Source organism: Alosa pseudoharengus, unplaced genomic scaffold (assembly GCF_046254945.1).
Source record: "Alosa pseudoharengus isolate Yale_2024_CS ecotype anadromous, Long Island Sound unplaced genomic scaffold, YU_APseudo_1.1 YU_APseudo_1.1_scf_7, whole genome shotgun sequence".
NCBI lineage: Eukaryota > Metazoa > Chordata > Actinopteri > Clupeiformes > Clupeidae > Alosa > Alosa pseudoharengus.
In genome coordinates this window covers 13,439,954-13,459,274 of record NW_027468859.1, presented here as the reverse complement: position 1 = coordinate 13,459,274, position 19,321 = coordinate 13,439,954, and the positions used below count along the sequence as shown (strand labels likewise).

At 42.0% G+C, this 19,321-nt stretch overlaps 1 protein-coding gene across 2 annotated transcripts in view; it reads right to left on the bottom strand.

Moving 5' to 3' along the window:
* kidins220b (kinase D-interacting substrate 220b) overlaps positions 1–19,085 on the bottom strand; it is a 38,609-nt gene extending 19,524 nt beyond the window's left edge. For both annotated transcript variants that reach the window (XM_076273028.1, XM_076273029.1), the window contains exons 1-14: positions 18,923–19,085; positions 8,248–8,403; positions 7,593–7,691; positions 6,860–6,958; positions 6,076–6,174; positions 5,224–5,325; positions 4,947–5,045; positions 4,613–4,810; positions 4,147–4,245; positions 3,778–3,876; positions 3,376–3,474; positions 2,893–3,070; positions 2,295–2,459; positions 1,758–1,937 (exon numbers count right to left, since the gene is read on the bottom strand). In XM_076273028.1, the coding sequence (XP_076129143.1) occupies positions 1,758–1,937; positions 2,295–2,459; positions 2,893–3,070; positions 3,376–3,474; positions 3,778–3,876; positions 4,147–4,245; positions 4,613–4,810; positions 4,947–5,045; positions 5,224–5,325; positions 6,076–6,174; positions 6,860–6,958; positions 7,593–7,691; positions 8,248–8,379 (1,648 nt within the window). In that variant the 5' untranslated portion in view covers positions 8,380–8,403; positions 18,923–19,085. The remainder of the gene's footprint in view (positions 1–1,757; positions 1,938–2,294; positions 2,460–2,892; positions 3,071–3,375; positions 3,475–3,777; positions 3,877–4,146; positions 4,246–4,612; positions 4,811–4,946; positions 5,046–5,223; positions 5,326–6,075; positions 6,175–6,859; positions 6,959–7,592; positions 7,692–8,247; positions 8,404–18,922) is intronic.
* Between the last annotated feature and the right edge of the window lie 236 nt (positions 19,086–19,321).

The window sequence follows — 19,321 nt, the reverse complement described above, 5'->3', positions numbered from 1 at the left end:
CTGCCAGTTGGTAAAACTACACTTTAATGATCGATCCTCGTGGGTTTGTGTCCAGGAAAACAAATTAAGTTGCGCAGGAACTGCTTTAGCGCAAGGCAAACTTTACGCACCGACCGACAGCTTGCCGATATGCTCTGCGTCTCCACCACTACAAAAAATCCCAGTCGGAGAGCGTGCGTAGCCTATTAAAAAACTATTTTATCCCAAATGCCATCAGCATTCTTAACCAAACTTAGTGACAACATGCATACCCGGCTGAGCTGTTAGTTATAGTCTATATTTAAACGTATTTATTCATTTTCTATGTTTTCCTTTTTTTGTACTGTACTTGTTTTAATTATATCTTCAATGTGTCTGAGATGTTGTTTGTCCATCTGTCTGGTGAGCCAAAGACAAATGTCCACTATGGTGTAGGCTAGCTAGCCTACATTAAAGATTTATTTGATTCTATTCTAATCCACCATGCGTAATGTAGGGATGGAGAATGCTTTTCAAGTAGGCTAGCCTATATTTAGGATTCAGCTGAAAAACTCTAGCGCTAGAATGGATAGGCTATCATGTGATGTCGTGGTCTTATCGCCCTCTCACGGTGAATTGCACGGATGAATATTACATGATTTTGTGCTTCTTTGTCAATCGGACCTTCGTCAAAATGAAACGCCATTGTGTGAGAAGTGTAATAATAGCGGCCTGGTTGAACATGCACTGAAATAACCGAACAAAATTGAACATAACCTGAACAAAACCTACCCCCTACCAGGTTAAGTTCAGAGCCTATGTTACCCTAGTTACTTACATAGCCTGATCATTTTTGAGCTTTTTGGAACTGAAATCCCAGGTTTACCGTTTACTCTGGGTTTACATACCCAGTTAAATTCAGAGCCTATGTTACCATAGTTACTTACATAGCCTGATCATATTTGAGCGTTCTGGAACTGAAATCCCAGGTTTACCGCTAACTCTGGGTTAACAACATACCCAGTTACTGTAAGCCAGTAAACCTGCTTTCTGGAATACCCCCAGCTCTGGATTCAAATTATAGCTGGAAGGGTGAGTTGATCAAATAAAGGTCATGCATCTAACTATAGCTGTGTTCTGATCTAGGCTTAATGATATCAGACTTGTATTGACGTCAGGTACATATAAGCACCAATGCATGTGTCCACAGTCCACAGTAAGCACATCTTCATCTGCGGCCACAGTTACATGCACTTTGGATTCTCACAGTGGTGCAACGGCCACCGACATTTCAGTGACCAGCTGGCTGCCATTTCAGTGTATCGTAAAAGTGTGCTGGAATGAGCATACAAACACCGTCTGACAGTTATACTGGATCTGAGTTAGCATACTGATAAGTTCCAGGCCAACGGCATGCCCCAAATGGGACATAACTTAAATAACTCAAATAATTGCTTTGTCAGTGTGTACGTACACCATGTCCTAATTGCATGCAACGTGAGCGAGTGTCAGCGGCAGCATCAGTTTGATTACTTTGTTTTCAATTCTAATATCCTAACTGAATGCGAGAGAAGCTTTACTGGGCAGCATGATGCGATCTGATGTTTTGAGCAGAACCTTTTGCCGGATGCCCTGTTTTCTATTTTTCTTTCTGTCACTCGTGTTGCTCTGCTATAACGTGATGCTATAGGACGACCTATTTAACAAATTCAGTATGGAGCATTCAATCAGGATTCAACACAACAATCAGGCGCTCGAGTCGCGCGTGCCATTAGGACGTGCTGTTAGGGGTGGCTCACCGAAGAAGACGTAGAGCAACGCCAGCAAGCTAAGGGACACGGCAATGGCCAGCTTGGGGTCAACGGTGAAGCCCATGACCAGAGCCACGGAGCCGCAGAACAGCACAGACAGAACCACCACCAGCCAGGAGAACTGGAACAACGGCTCCACCTGCTGGCCAGCAAATGTCTTCATCTCATCTGCAGGAGGGAAGGATGGTAGGAGGAGGATGGAGGAGACGCATGTTTATCTATAAAGCCCGTTCCATACACAAGGGTAATTATTCGTGCTTTACAAAAGCAAGGAATTATAGTAAATAAAAAATAAATTAAAAAAAGGAGCAATAGTTAAAAAATGCTGACAGTACAGATCACTCACATTGAAGAGAAAAAGACAACAGAGATGTTCCTTTCAATACAGTGGTCAAACATGAAAAGATGGATGTTAATTTCAATACAGTGCCCAAAAGTGACTTAAGTGGATCAGGGCCCTTAGCAGACCGTCCTACAGAACCTTCTAGAAGAGCACTCAACACCCGCGTGCATCTGGACTCTCACCCTCCAGTTTCTTGAGCAGGAAGGACTTGCCGCTGCCCCACTGGGCGTAGAGGCCCACGCAGATGGGCGGCTGCATGGTGGGCTCACTCAGGATGTCGGCCAGGGCGCTGCTGTACAGGTCATAGCCCAACATGTCCCCGTCCGACTCGGTGGGGGAGAGATGGCCTGGGGGAGAGGGGGATGCAGAGAGAGAGGGTGAGAGAGAGAAGAAGCTAGAGAGGTAAAGATATCTCTTTAATGTGCTATCTTGCCATCATCTTCACAGAAGGATAGATACTAAGGATTATTTTCATAGTCGATTACAGCAGATTATTTTGTCAGTTCCTTAAAAAAAATGATAGAAACCAATTAATCAGTTTAGGTTTAATTAATCGATTTAATTGTGTTCACAGTAGTGTTTTTTTTTCTGTTTCTATGCATTCAGGGTAAAACATCAATAGGTCTGATCTACTCAAAGAAAAGCAACTTCCCTGTCTTAATTAAAAAAATAATTTTAAGTTACAATTAAGTTAAGTCTTAATTTACAGAGCTCCACTCCACTACATCATTACTGAATGCAAGCAGTGCTTGTTTGTGTGAGGACCCAGAGGAGACTTACGAGCGCCAAAGATCTGGGTGAGGATGCTCTTCTGGTGGCTGCAGTCGATGTTGTAGGGCGTCTCCCCGGCCTTGTTGGGCCGGTACAGCAGGCGGCCATCTTTAGGGTTCCTCAGGAGGAGTTCCGCCAGGCGCCGGCTGCGCCCGCGAATGGCAATGTGGAGGGGCGTGTCCCCTTTCTGGAGGGAAAAAACAAAACAAAAGACTTTTGGACACCTATTGACCACAGGTGCGTCGGAGAAGACTAGAGGTCGACAACCATGGGAACTCATTATTTATAATTATTACTAATTGTTTATGGTTTTGGCTTTCGTCAGGTTATCTTTTGCGGGTGTCTTTGAGTTCCATGGGTCAGAAGAAGATCAATACGGCACATCAATACAATACACAAACATCACTAATGATAGAGAAGACAACAAATACACTATACACATCTGATGTAATATACAGACACGTAAACACTGAACTGATGGTGAAGCCTCACCTTGTCCACAGCAGACACTTTGGCCCCCTTGTCCAGCAGCAGTTCCACAATGTCAATGTTTCTCATCTTAGTAGCTTTTATAAGAGGTGTCTCTCCATCCTACACACACACAAACACACACACACACACAGGTATGAAACCCTACACTAAAAGCTAACAAATGCAAACTCAGATTAAGCTTTAAAATGCTCAGGAAATAAAACTATTTAGCTTTAGTTTATTTTTCCGAGACTACTCAAGCTACAATGTTATCTTGTAATGTATTCTCTACAATATGTTATGGTTTTACGGCTTGTGTCTATTTAATGTTTTCATGTCTATTATGACTGTGTTGTCTGAAGTGTCAGACCACCCCGTCACCCATGAAGCGGAGGAATCTGATGAGCCAGCGCTGTACTGTACCTTAGTGGTGGTCTCTGTGTCGGGATTGCACTGAAGGATGTCCCGCACCATGGTGGCGTTCCCCTTCTCCACCGCCCAGTAGAGGGCAGTCTTGTTGTCCTGAGAGAAGAGCAGACAGAGTGAGCAGTCAGAGCAGACGCCAGACACTGAGTCATGTCCAAGGTGTATGTGTGGGAGGTATGCAGGCATGTGTGGCTTGTTTGTGCATGTTTGTGTGTATGTTTGGTGTGAGTGAGTGAGTGTGTAGCTGGATTATGGTGTGTGTGTGAGTGAGTGATTGTGCAGCTGGGCTAGGGTGTGTGTGTGTGTGTGTGTGTGTGTAACTGGGCTAGGGGATGTGTGAAGTGTGTGTGTGTAAGTGTGTGTTACCTGGCCCCTGATGTCAATGTCAGCGTATTTGTGCAGCAGCGCTCGCACAATCTCCACATGACCTCCTCTCACCGCTCCGATCAGCACTGTATCACCACTCTGAGAAAACACACACACACGCGCACACACACACACACACACACACACACACACACACACACACACACACACACACACACACACACACACACACACACACACACACACAATATAATGATTACATGAAAACTACACACATAGCTATCATCAAATAGGTATCTCGCCTGGGCATACGTAGAAACATAATGCACCTGGTGAATAAGTGATAATAATGAGGAGGTATTGTGGAAATATTTCTAAATGAGTATGAATATGCAATATATGTATCATGCATTCTTGTATTATGTATAATCTCAGAGTATGACAGAGTATAATTTCTTAGAGATTAAGAATCTTGTTCTGTGTGTCTTGAGCATGGATTGCTCACCCGATCTGGTATGTTCACGTAGGTGCCAGCGTCCAGCAGGTCCTGGACGATCTCGGTGTAGCCCTCCTTAGCAGCGATCATGAGGGCCGTGTTGCCGTCCTTGTCAGTCATGTTGACATTTGGGTTCCTCTTGAGAAGCTCCTTCACCACCTCTGTGTAGCCCCCTTTCACTGCCACGATCAGAGCAGTCATGGAGTTCTACAGGACAGGGACGATTCAGTGAGTATTTAAAAAAAAAAAAAAAAAAAGTACTGACGCCACTTCATTTTTGAATTAGGGCTTTTGCAAACCTAGATGGCTATTTAGATTCCATTACTCTTGAGATGATACATACCGCCCCCTCTTGGTCAACATCAGCCCCGTTCTCCAACAGGTGCATGACGCAGTCGTAGTGTCCCTTTCTGGAGGCCCAAATCAGTGGAGTGGTACCATACTGAATGAGAGACACAGAGAGTCAATATCACAGCCCATCAGAGCAGCCCAAACTAGACCAAACGGCTTCAATTTCACCAAGGCGAGTTAGTCTGGAATGAAATGTCCGAACGGTCCCTGGTTCAAAATCTCAAGCCTCAGATGTAAAGGTTCTCTGATGCAGGGGGTTACACACTCACCTTGTCTGAGCAGTTGACCTTTGCCCCGTGCTTCAGCAACAGGTGAACAATCTCAGAGTGGCCCCTCCCCGCCGCCCAGATGATGGGGTAAACGCTGTATTGCTGCAACAGAACAAGAGAGACAGAACGTGAAGGAACATTAGGAACTTGAAGACAAGAATGAATGGTTTCAGGGAGGACCCTATTTGAGTGTGATGGACCTTATGCATTCAAGGCTCTTTAGGCAGGTAATTTGTTTCTGGTGGAGCCAGGTGTGTTGTATCCACCGCTATTGCTAATGTAATTAGTGTCTACACCGACCCGGTTGGGTGTTGCACCTAGTGAATCAACACGTTATGACGTAGAAGGATTTAACATTTTTATTATTGGGCAAACAAGATATTCAGTGTCAGAGTGAATATAAATCAGAATATAACAACACAGTTACAACACAGTTAGGGTTCATTCACACCAAGAATGATAACTATAACGATAACTATAAAAAACATCATTCTCGTAATATGAATGACGACGTTCACACATAAACTATAACGATAACAACATAAAGAATGATATTGTTGGGGATCACTTTCAGCGATTTTGAGAACGATAAAAAGCTAACAGCCAATCAGAACCCATCACATTTTAGTCATTACATTAATTGACACAAGGAGAGACGTTGCAGACGTTAACACTCCACCGGAAATTAATGAGCAGCACAAAGAGCCTTCCGTGCATAAGGTCCATTATACATTACCATGGCAACTTTCCTTGTTTTTCTAATACATGACAGTATGAACAACTCTGTTATTTGCTTGTTTGTTCATTTGTTTGTGTTTGTGTTTATGTATTGTTTATGCATATGCTTCTTACATGTCCAGTGGTGTTGGGATTGGCTTCATTCTCCAGGAGAACTTGAGTGACCTCCACACGACCTTTATAGGCTGCCCACATGAGCGCAGTCCAACCTCCCTGGAGCACACACACACACACACACACACACACACACACACACACACACACACACACACACACACACACACACACACACACACACACACACACACACACACACACACACACACACGTCAACAATGACTGTCTGTCCAATGTTTCAACTGTACACAGTGGACACGTTCTGTAACTGGAGAGACCGGTAATAAGCCAGCAGTACTGCTATTCTGCAAAAACATGCCATCATACACTTCACTTTAAATGAAGCATCACATTTCAAAGGTTATCTGGATGAAGATCTCCATTAGTACTTCATTTCAATGTCAAGTTTATCTCACATAAAGTAAATGCCATGATCAATAAATGAGATATAGTTAAAAAGCATATGAATGTATAAGTATAAATTTATGCATGTATATAATGGGTACTAAATGCCACATATTGTGTATATCGTTTATATCAATGCATTTAAATTTTATTCAATACTATTTTGATTTAAACTTTATTTATGTTTCTCCATCTTAATTGTTGGTGTGTGCCTTGTTTTTTATGATTTGTACATCTTATTTTCTCTCATATATAGACAAAAGACACTTCTACTTTTGTTGGGCAGTTTGAGCTGCATACTTGCAAATATGACGACATTATTATTTGTTTGTGTGTGTGTGTGTGTGTGTGTGTGTGTGTGCGCGCGCATCTTTACCATGTCCCTGTGCTCAATGTAAGCACTGCTCTCCAGCAGCTCCTTGACCACATCCACATGGCCCTCTTTTGCTGCACAGATCAGAGCAGACCAGCAGTCCTGCACAAGGAATAAGGAGAGAGAGAGAGAGAGAGAGAGAGAGAGAGAGAGAGAGAGAGAGAGAGAGAGAGAGAGAGAGAGAGAGAGAGAGAAAGAGAGAGAGAGAGAGAGAGAGAGAGAGAAACAGGGGGTCAGATACAACAACACAGAAAGACAGAAATAATGAGTATGTGCGTGTGAGAGGTAGAGGGAGGTCTCCAGGGAAGGTGAGAGAGGGATAAAAAAGGGAGGGAGGGAGGGAGGGAGGGAGGGAAAGAGGGAGAGGGGGATGGGGCAGGGAAAGAGATAAGTGGGTAGGGGAGGCAGGGGAATATGAAGCCCTGGTCACCATGGAAACTGGCACATAAAAGAGCAGTGTTGCTAAGGAGACCTGTGGAACTAGCCTGAGGATGCTGGGTAGAAGAGACAGCCAGTATGTCAATTGGCTTTAGTGAGTGTGTACATGTGTGAGTGTGTGTATGGGAGTGTGTGTGTGTGTATGTGTGAAACAAAGAGGATGGGGAGGAATGTGTTTACTTCCAGAGAGAGTGTCTCATTATGTGGCTATGTGCATGTGAGGGTGAGTGTATGTACAGTGAGTGTGTATCTGTGTGTGTGTGTGTGTGTGTGCGGAAGAGAGTGTGTGTGGACTGACCACATCGTCCAGGTTAACATTGGCTCCCCTCCTGATGAGCTCCTGGATAATCTCCAGACTTCCCTGCTCCGCCGCCAGCATCAGAGGAGTCTGTCCATTCTGTGGAGAGAGAGAGAGAGAGAGAGAGAGAGAAAGAAATAAAGAAAGAAAGAAAGAGCATATCATTCATACTCTCTTGCACTTAGCACTTGCATACGCATGTTGTTGATTTGGAGCTATTTCATATGCTTGTGTAGATGCATTTGGCAACATGAATGAGGCTTCAAGGCCAAGCTTACAAAGACATGTTGTTTGGAGAAAAAAAGAGATGAGGTGTGTGCATGGGGAACATGCCTGAGACCCTTTGAGCCCAATCCAACTGCAAATCAATAAGCCTCCTTGTAATAATGTATATCATTTGTAATAATTTGTAAATATGTATCTGCAAATGTGACAGCAGACAAAATGTGTCTGTGTTCTTTTAAAACAAGCAAGTTTGCTTGGCCATGGATACGTATCCAGGCATCAATTCAATGTCAATGTCATTTTTTTCAATGTAATTACCACATACATTTGATTTAAAAATCATTTAATCTTAATTTATTTTTTTCTCTTAATTTTCTCATACTGCTCCTCGTGTGTGTGTGTGTGTGTGTGTGTGTGTGCAAATGCTTACATCACTGCGGCCGTCCACCTCCTTGAACTTGTCCAGGTGTGCCTTCAGCGCAGCCAGATTCTCCTCTTCCACATAGCTGAAGAGGTTCTGGATGGCCATGGTGGTCATCTTGATGGACGTGGTGGTGTCCATGGTGACGGTTCAACACCTGTGCAACTGAGGGGAAGACCAGCTCCACATCAGTCACCACAGCAACAGAGATATCACACAATGCTACCACGGCAACAAGGGGAGGACAAAGTTCCAGGATTTCACCATGCTCGCTTAATAATGCAACACCATATTTCAATGGTGGTAGCCTATACAAATATTCAAATAATTCACTTAAAAAAGCACAACCTTTTCCTTTAGTTTTATCTAAAAGAGGTTTCAGGGGGGAACTATTTCAGAATGAAACAGATTGGGACTCATTGGAGAGAAGAATCCCTGGGGTTTTCAGTAGAGCCCCTGTCAGCAGTACAGTCATACAGACTGTGAGACAGGCTGTTCTCACAGATAAGAGCTTACAGTACATACACACACACACACACACACAGAGTTCACATACAGCCAGTGGGTATAGACGGAGTTCCAGTCAGTTTGCTATTTGTTTGTTTTTAAATGTCAGGATGGAAACTTGGCATTCAGATGCGTGCCAGCTGTCAGACAAAATAGATAGACCAGAGTGAGATGCAGATGGGAAGAGGATGAGAGAGGAAGAGAGAGAAAGAAAGACAGAGAGGGAGAGAGATAGAGAGGGGGGGGGGTCCGCCCTTCAAATGTCACCAGTGAAATGCAGAATGCAGACTGATAAGGACCATAGGAGCAGGTGTTCTCACTGTCAGAATTAGAACTCTCCTCTAGGCTAGTGACAATGGCCCCACATTTTTGAGATACCCCTACCGGAGGTAGAACTAAACCCAACAGTGTTTTTCCTCATCTCTAAGGTCTCCCATATATGAAATGGATTCTTGGCTAAAAATATTTTACTGCTAAGATTGTTAAATGAACAGATATTGTTATACACCCCAAAACCAAAAAATGACATAAAATATAGCCTGTCCGTATTGGAGTTAAGGCATATAAATTAGTGCAGATCAATCACACAAGCTCTGAGAACTTTGAAACTTGGCATGTTTATAGTCAGGAAGTTGCTTTACCTACTAGAAAAGACTGGATGTGAATATCTTGATGTATGGAATGAATACGTTCGAAAATCGATTGCACAATCGATTGGACCAAACAACACAAGTTTCGAAAACTAAAATAGGGAATCGATTTTAACCAAATATTTACACTATTCATTTTAAACGAAATAAACAAATAAAAAAGATAGATGTAACAGAATTCACAAACAAGAATATAAGAATATAAAAGAATTCCGAAGTGCAGTAAGCATTGCGAAAGCTAAAAAAAAAATTCCCACCAAGTTTAAGCACCGGGAACAGCTGTTTCAATCAGCTGCTGTGCTGCTCGTGGTTTGCCAAAAAATGGAGGACAACGCGATCAACCTGTGCGACGTGTAGAGAGACGAGTGATAGGCCCTAATAACTTGAGGAGTTCGATGTGGAAGTACTTCGGATTTTTGGTATATCAAACTATGGAGAAGAACAAAGCGGTAGGCTACGCAAACTGTGCAATCGAGTTCTACGTAGGCGAAATTTGTTTGACATTTCTAATAATAAACACAGACACAGCTACGTTGAAGCCTGCAGTCATGTCACTGATGTAATGGCAGTCCACTCGGCTTACTGGTTTTCGAGAATGTTGCACTTCTGTTTGTCATTGTGCACGAAACTTCACGCCAATAAATCATCAGAAATATTGCTGGCTTGCGTCTACAAGTGCCCTCTTTACGTTCGTCCTAATGCCTGTTAGTTGTTTGTGGATAGGCCTATATTTGGCGTTGAAAATGGAAACGTCTTTAGACATAAAACATCGATTTTACAATCGATTCAATGAACACTTATGTCTCAAAAATCGAACAGGATTTTTTCACAAAAGTGACAGCCCTAATGTAAACACATACCTAAATAATGAATATCTATGCAGAATGTTTTCATTTACTTTGTAGCTGTTTTACCATGGATTATCATAGAAACACATATGATCGCTTATGGGAAAGGTGGGGTTGTTCTGAATCCAACAATACCAAATATGTAAATATAGTATGACGAATCAGGGTGTTCTGTCACTCAATGTATGAGGTGTCCAACATGAAAGAAAACGGAACACTGGCAAAATACAGTCTCAAGTCCAAATCACATTATCAGTGGTGAGAAGAATGTTGACAAATCCATTGTTACTGCAAGGTAAGTGCTGATATTTACATTTAATAATGATACATTTCATATGAAACACAGATCCAATTAAATCAGGTTAACATTGGAATGGAACACCTTTATTAAAATATTTACATTCACTTGAATTTTGTTTTGGTTAAGTCATTACTGAATAATGGAAAATAATATTGTTAGCTTTTGTCTGTCCAGACCAGACCAGCAGTGGACAGTAGAGCCTGCACTGCTTACTTCACCCCTATAAGTAGCTAAACAGTTAGTTGTAGAAACTACTATCCCTAGCTAAGAAAGGACTTAGCCCTCTGACTAATGTTGCATGTGTAATTCAACTTGATTTGCATTTCAATGAAAATTCTGAAATGTATGTCATTTTTCCTTTTCACTAGTCTCTTGAGTTATGGAGAATGTCTTACAGACATTGGATCCAAAGCCTGTGGGAAACATTTTGAAAAGGGCAAGAAAAAAGATCCCTATGTCCAAAACCCCACAGTAGAAGGCCTCCAACGCACTTACCCTTGCTCAGCAGATAGAGAGATGGTGATGTCCATAAAACTCTGGCTCCATATACAGATAATATTTCCTCCAAAATCAAAGTTTCATATCATGTATCATGTAGAGCGAACTACTGCAGTAAGACAAAAATCAGTGAGCAGCAGCAAGTTGCAAATGTTGAGAGTGAGAGCACATCTGCACCAAGAAGGCTGAGTAGGGCTGAAACATCATCATTTCAAATACTGAGATTGTTTCATTTGTGGGAAAGCCAGCTCTAAACCAGAACCTCTGACAGCAATTTCAACTGGAACAGTCGCAAGTACCAGAGACAAGGTCCTTCGGGCAGCTTCTGAAAGGCTTGATGAAGATGGACATCTTCGAATTCTTTCATGCCCAGATCTCTTTGCATACGATACCAAATATCATAAAATGCCTTGCACATTACATCTCTAAATGAAATATAGCAGAAGCCATAGAAAAGAATAAAAAAGCAGACCAATGTCTATACCAAAGCCTTTATTAAGATCACTGAAGACATTAATCCAAAGGTATGAAAGTGAGGACTCTCAACTCTTTGACTGATAGGTATGAGAACATACTAAAGACCATTGCTGAGCAAGAGGTGTGTCAACACAAGAAATATAGATCAAGGACAGTGGTGTCCACATCCCAACTGTTCTCAGGAATTGTTGATGCAGCCATCGAAAACTTTTACCAAAATAAAGACTGGTTGGGAAGTGTACAACTCGTGCTATGACGTCTGTTTTGTAACGAAGAGGCCAAGTCTCCACAGCAGATAAATGCCTAGCACAGGTTCCCTCAGGTTCAGAGGTCCCTCACCACCTTAAACACATTTGGTACAGGTACATTCTGTCCATTCTTTTACGCTTCACATCCAGGGTGTCTTCATTTTGGTCAAAGTTGCTGATGGATGCATCAAAAATTCCATGTTCAGCAACTCCAGTGGGGCCAGTTGGGATGTAGACACCACTCTCTGTCCTTGATATCTGGTCTGCTGCAACAGATGTGAGAAGTGCCTAACTTCTGTATAGGAAACAGTGTCCCATTGCACTGAGCTCATTGATGACTGTCTTACTACCAAACTCATGATGTATCAAAATGGGAAGTCCCAGTGTGATTGGCGGATGTGACCGCTCTGTTCAATGAGATCATGACAAATTGCGATAACACACAGATTCTCCTTTGAAGCTGGGTCATCTTCACGTTTGGTAATTTCTGTGGGCATGTTAATCAACACACCAGTTCACAAAGTCATACAGGATGTTGGGTACATACTTGCTGCATTGGAAACATAATAGACAGTCACTGCTGACATATTACTCACTGTCATGCTCTACCTGACCCATGCTTTTTCTCAATATGTCTGCAGCCCTGTGTAATATTTGGATTTCGGAAAGACTTGACTTGTCTGTGGAAGTGTAGTCTCAGTCCACTGTTATTTCTGTGAGTTTAGCAGCTTCCCTCAGTGCACAATATGCTCATACTATCTGAGCAGATCAGATCTTACTATCTTGGACGTAGAACAAATGCAAGCCTGTCTTTGTAATGCTGTATCAGCTTTTCCTTTAGTTTCCAGGATCTATATTTCTTGTGTTGAACAATGGACACACCTTCTTGCTCAGCAATGGTCTTTAGTATGTTGTCATAGCTATCAGTCAAATAATTGAGTCCTCACTTTCATATCTTTGGACAATACTGTTTTATCAATGTCTTCAGTATATGGAGCCAGAGTTTTATGGACATCACCATCTCTCTCTCTGCTGAGCAAGGGTAAGTATGCGTTGGAGGCCTTCTACTGTGGGGTTTCGGACATAGGGATCTTTTTTCTTAACCTGAACCTAGCCAGATGAATTTCGTTCCGCTTAGCTCCGCCTAGCTTCACTCACATCCATCTGGGACCTCTTACATTGAGAGTGATTTCTGCAACCAACTTTATGGTTCAGCCAATCAGGACGCAGGGCGGGAGTTTCATAGATGTGACATAGTGGAGAAGCGACCGTGAGACTGTTATCAGCGTCACGGGTTGGCTTCGATGTGAGTGGTTGAAGTAGCACGTCAATAGATGACGGACAAGTGGCTTATTCAATCATATGCAAGCATTTTTTGATTAGGCCCAGCCTTCTGAAGCAACACTTCAATGGATCGGTTCCAGATGGATGAGTGGAGCTATCGGAGCGAAATTCATCTGGCGAGGGTCAGGTTACTTTTTTCTTGCCATTTTCAAAATGTTTCCCACAAATTATACAAAGCTTTGGATCCAATGCCTGTAAGACATTCTCCATAATTCAAAAGACTAGTGAAAAGGAAAAAATATATACATTTCAGAATTTTCATTGAAATGCAAATCAAGTTGAATTACACATGCAACATTGGTCAGAGGGCTAAGTACTTTCTTAGCTAGGGAAAGTAGTTTCTACAACTAACTGTTAGAAGTAAGCCAGGGGTCCCCAACCTTTTATGTACCATGGACCGGTTTGATTCCTATTTTTTTTCACGGACCGGCGGGGGCGGGTTCGGGGGTTCCATGTTCCATATGTGTTGTGCATGCACAACTTGAAAAGAACTAGCTCCAGTTATGTAGGAAGGTAACGATCTCTTGTGAAAAACGTGAACTTGAAGAAGTGAAAATTGAACAATATGAACTATGAATATTGAACAACTTGAAGCTACATCTATAAGTGTGAACATGCTTAACAAAATATGGGAACAAAACATGGGCTATGTGCGCCGCGGTGGGCTTTGCCGCGATTATGGACACGTATCAAATGCTTCATGTGAAACGCCTGTGGGCGCATTGGAGAAAGCGCGTCCCTCTCGCACGATAAAGGTGTTGAAAACGGCTAATAAACTCCTCTAAGCAGGCAATAGATGGCATGGGCATGTCACATATTATTGTCTTTTTGATTAGGCCTACCAAGCACATATTTACGTTTAAATGAAGGTTACTAGATAATTTAAAACAAAAGCAAATTGTCCTGAAAGCATCCGATATGTCGCCCTTGGATTGAAAGTCAAAACTTTGAATGCGTCTTATGAAGCATTGGAGAAAGCCATGAGCGTCTCTCTCGCAAAATAAGTAGGCTATAGGCTAGGTATAAGTATATATACTCTTTTGATCCCGTGAGGGAAATTTGGTCTCTGCATTTATCCCAACACAGTGAGGTGAAGCACACACTACCTGCAACAACAGCGGGAAAAAGATGGGGACTAAACGTGCATTATAATCAGTGGGAGCCCTGTGCTTGTTTCCCTGCAACAAGAAGCTTCCATCTGGGGGTGATAGAAGACAGTGACACCCTCAGTGTGTTTGAAATGTCCAGTCGATTGCGCAATTTGGTCTTAGTTGCAGTCATTGCCGAAAACCCGGCCTCGCATAGATACGTGGTGGGAAACGTTTTCAGCGCTTTTACGGCTATCTCGGGATATTCTGCTTTGGTTTTGATCCAAAAACCCGCCAGAGAGGTTTCCTTATACACACTCTTAAGACCACCGTCATTTGCAATTTCGATCAACTGCTCTTCCTCATGCGCTGACAAGTTAGGACTATTCGGGATATTGACAAATGGGTTGCGGACCCACTCATTGGTTTGCCAAAACCCCCACTACTGTTTGGAACATATCAAATACACCCCGGTCCACTCGTCGTCCCCACAAATCAAGCTTGGCTTTAAATGCAGCGACTTTATCTGCCAGTTTAAAGACAGTCGTCATTCTCCCCTGGAGTGACAGGTTGAGGTCATTAAGCAACCCGAATGTCACACAGGTAATCCTCATCACTAAAATGTGCAGCTAACGGTGACTTTTTTCTGTAAGAAATTTCTGCAGCGGCTCTTGCAACTCAAACACCCTTGCCAGTGACCTGCTAAAGATGCTTGTTTTTTGTTGTTCATTCTAGCAGTTTAGCTAATTTCGTGTGACACTACCGTTCGCCAAGAACTGATCAAGTGAAGTGAGCTGACCTGAGGCTGCGCAGCGCTGAAGGCAATTACTGTATGTAAAAGTGTTGAAGGCGGGCAGACAGACGTAAGAAAATAGACCTTGCATAATGCAAACATGCGTGCAATCAAACAACTGCATATAGGCCTATGCCATGTAAAAACGTGACATTATTGCGAATTAAATTTAGTTTAGTTTGCATGCATTTTTTTAAACTCATGTCGTAGGCTACGCCCGGTTAGGCCCGGTGGTTAGGGACCGCTGAAGTAAGCAGTGTATAGGCTCTGTCCACTGCTGGTCTGGACAGACAAAAGCTAACACTATTATTTTCCATTATTCAGTAATGACTTGACCATATAAATATTTTAATAAAGGTGTTCCATCCCAATGTTAAAGGAATTATCCGGAGTAAAATGCACTTTAGATCGATTTACGGATGATTGGGGGTACATATGTTGAGTTGACATCAAAATCATGTCATTCGGATGTTTTGAGAAAATTCGATTGTACCGTTTTCAGTCACAACTCGTAGCCTGGAAGTGAGCGGGGCATTTCAATTGCGCCGCTACAACTCAACGTAAAACGCTATTTTTATACCTCTTCTACAGTTCCAAACAACATAACACTTACGTGGTAGTGAGTAGAGGGTCCCTAAAGCCAAACCGAAGTATCCCGAGGTCTTTATGTGGTCGAATAGAGTCCAGAATGAATTTCATCAAGCCAGTACCTTTCCGGAAATGTTGCCATCTTTGCCGCCACCAATCGAACTTTCTCAAAACAAATCCGAATGACATGATTTTGATGTCAACTCAACGTATGGACCCCCAATCATCCGTAAACCGATCTAAAGTGCATTTTACTCCGGATAATTCCTTTAACCTGATTCAATTGGATCTGTGTTTCATATGAATTGTTTAAAACTGGGACATATGAAATGTATCATTATTAAATATAGTAAATATAGAGCAGCACTTACCGTATGTCAGGGGTTCTCAATGTTTTTGGTTCCGAGGACCCCTTTTGGGGGTAGAACATTTTCCGAGGACCCCCTCATAACCGTAAAAAATAAGCATGTAATTTGTATTCTCTGAAGTTGTGGCCTACATATTCATCAGCTAGCTGGCTAACAAATAAGCCAAGCTAAGCAGTAGTAGGAATGGTTCTTCAGTGAAGTTAAATGTGGGTAGGAGCAAATAGACATCATTTGCTTGTTTTATGGGTGAAAAGGGGCATCATCCAATAGATATTAATTTTTAAAATGATAAAACTCAACTTTATAATTTCAAGCAAATGATTTTGCGGACCCCTTGGCTATGGGTCGCAGACCCCAAGGAGTCCCCAGACCCCACTTTGAGAACCACTGCCTTATGTAACTTACCTTGCAGTAACAATGAATTTGTCAACATTCTTCTCACCACTGATAATGTGATTTGGACTTGAGACTGTATTTTGCCAGTGATACGTTTTCTTTCATGTTGGACACCTCATTGAGTGACAGAACACCCTGATTTGTCATACTATATTTACATATTTGGTATTGTTGGATTCAGAACAACCCCACCTTTCCCATAAGCGATCATATGTGTTTCTATGATAATCCCTGGTAAAACAACTACAAAGTAAATGAAAACATTCTGCATAGATATTCATTATTTAGGTATGTGTTTACATTAGGGCTGTCACTTTTGTGAAAAAATCCTGTTCGATTTTTGAGACATAAGTGTTCATTGAATCGATTGTAAAATCGATGTTTTATGTCTAAAGACGTTTCCATTTTCAACGCCAAATATAGGCCTATCCACAAACAACTAACAGGCATTAGGACGAACGTAAAGAGGGCACTTGTAGACGCAAGCCAGCAATATTTCTGATATAGATATTCATTTTTTGCATGCCCGCTTATTTTAGGTATGTGTTTACATGTCTCTATTCATTCCATACATCAAGATATTCACATCCAGTCTTTTCTAGTGGGTAAAGCAACTTCCTGACTATAAACATGCCAGGTTTCAAAGTTCTCAGAGCTTGTGTGATTGATCTGCACTAATTTATATGCCTTAACTCCAATACGGACAGGCTATATTTTAGTCATTTTTTGGTTTTGGGGTGTATAACAATATCTGTTAATTTAACAATCTTAGCAGTAAAATATTTTAAGCCAAGAATCCATTTCATATATGGGAGACCTTAGAGATGAGGAAAAACATTGTTGGGTTTAGTTCTACCTCCGGTAGGGGTATCTCAAAAACTAAAGCCCTTTCTGACCATTTGTCACTAGCCTACTCTCCCTCTCTGTTCGGACTGCTTGAATAATGCTTATGCCACTTGTCAATCCATTTGTGATTTGGGTCTAATAACGCCATTTAAATAGCATGCAACACTCACACGTGTGCGCGCACACACACACAGACGATAAACAGAGCTCACCACGAATCACTGAACACAGACAACAACAAAGAAAAGATGGCAGCCTTGCATCTAAGCAAACACCTTCTCAGACACACACATAGACACACACAAAATATACATCCAAACGTATGTTCACATCTGCTTCAAGAATGAATACAGAATCTGTGTGTCCTTAAGATCTAAGTAGGTGAACAGGCCTACATGTCTATTACAGTTGAAAATGTAAGGCAGACAAGCTATGGTATGCCTGTAGGGTTTATGCATTGTGGCTAACGCCTAGTCTCTCTGGCACATGCTCAGATAGAACAGAAAAAGGTGTCTGTGTGAGGGTGGACGGATATGTGTGTCTCACTGTCTAGCCAAACCCTCTCCTACCAGACCAGGAATGGTGCACTGTCAAGCTTGTTTATCAGATACAGGCATTACAGATGATAATGGTAGACTGTGTTCAAGAGGGTCAACAATCTTGGTCCACTGGCACAGAAATATTATTTAAAAATAATCAATTATAGAAGCAAACATTAATATATTTAATAATATGAAAAAAAATTATCTCGAATAAATGCTTAAATGTTTGACTATTATATCTATTAATGTCAGTTTTGGCTAAAACCCTAGCCTACTGCCATAACTACATTGACTGATTCACAACAGTTTATGTTACACAACATAAGTCGGTCAGCAGCCAGTCAGTCGCACCAAATCACTTGATTGAACTTGATTCGGCTGTTCTTCATCATATCCCACCTCAAACATAAACGAAATGACGGTATAGGCCTAGTACACGTCCTATAGCCTGTCATTTAGTTTAGCCTACAACGTATTTCACCGATGTGTAGCCTATATTGAACTTAATTGTAAAATGATTTAACATTATGGTCTGGAGATCAGCCTCAACTCATCAGAATTCAGATAATTAATAGGGTTGCACAAACAACAACTGCAGGATGTGTCATTTAATTTTTATGACTGTTTTGATAACAAGTCCACACATCCTATTTCAGTGGTAATGGGAGACTCGCTCAGACATTCCGACGGGGACGCGCATGAAGCGGGCAAATATCTTCCATGATGACCCTTTTAACGACCTTACCAATTTGAGTGTGTGTCTTCGGGAAAGCATAACATTATCTGAGTCAAAATAATGTTGTGACCATACAGACTACCTTGTAAGTAGACCCTATGTTAACGCGATAAGGGTGTCTGGACCCCGACGGAATCCCTTATAATCAGACAAGGGATACGTTAACGTGCATGATATCGTGTGCAGATAGTATTCTCAGCACGATACAGTAATTACCATCACATTATAGTTAAAACAGGACAGTGAATATTTATAAGTCATTTAAATGTCTCGATCTCTCTTGCTATGATGGCTGATAGCCAGCCGCACTTGTGTGCTAGCTAGCTAGCTAACTTAGCTGACATTAGATTTGCATGAACCAGAGCGGAGCCAACAAACTGTCAATCAAGCTAGCACTGACATCGCTCCACACCCGTCTCCTGAATTTCATCTCGAAACAACACGGGATGTTTACCTTGAATGAAGAGAAAATACACTGTTTCCTTAAATCGACGATTCCCGCCCTAGAGTCTTTTTCGTGAGCTCAAATAGATAGCCTATTTTCACTTCCCATCCTCGGCATCAGCCATCTTGGGAGACAGAATAGCGCCACAGACTGTTGCAGAGCCTCTTCTTTCCAGCCTGCTGCCGTTGTGCTCATTGGGCTACTTCAACGCCTACGACACGGGCGTGACGTGACAACAGAGGACAATAACAGGATGGACTCCTTTGGCAATGTTTCACATGGGAAAAACTGTAGGGCTAAAGGCCACTGTTATCAGCAGGTGTCTGCAAAACAATAATTTACATAATTTGTAGAACTTTATAAACATATTCGTAAGGTAATTCCTATTTGTGAAAAGTCAGTAGCCTA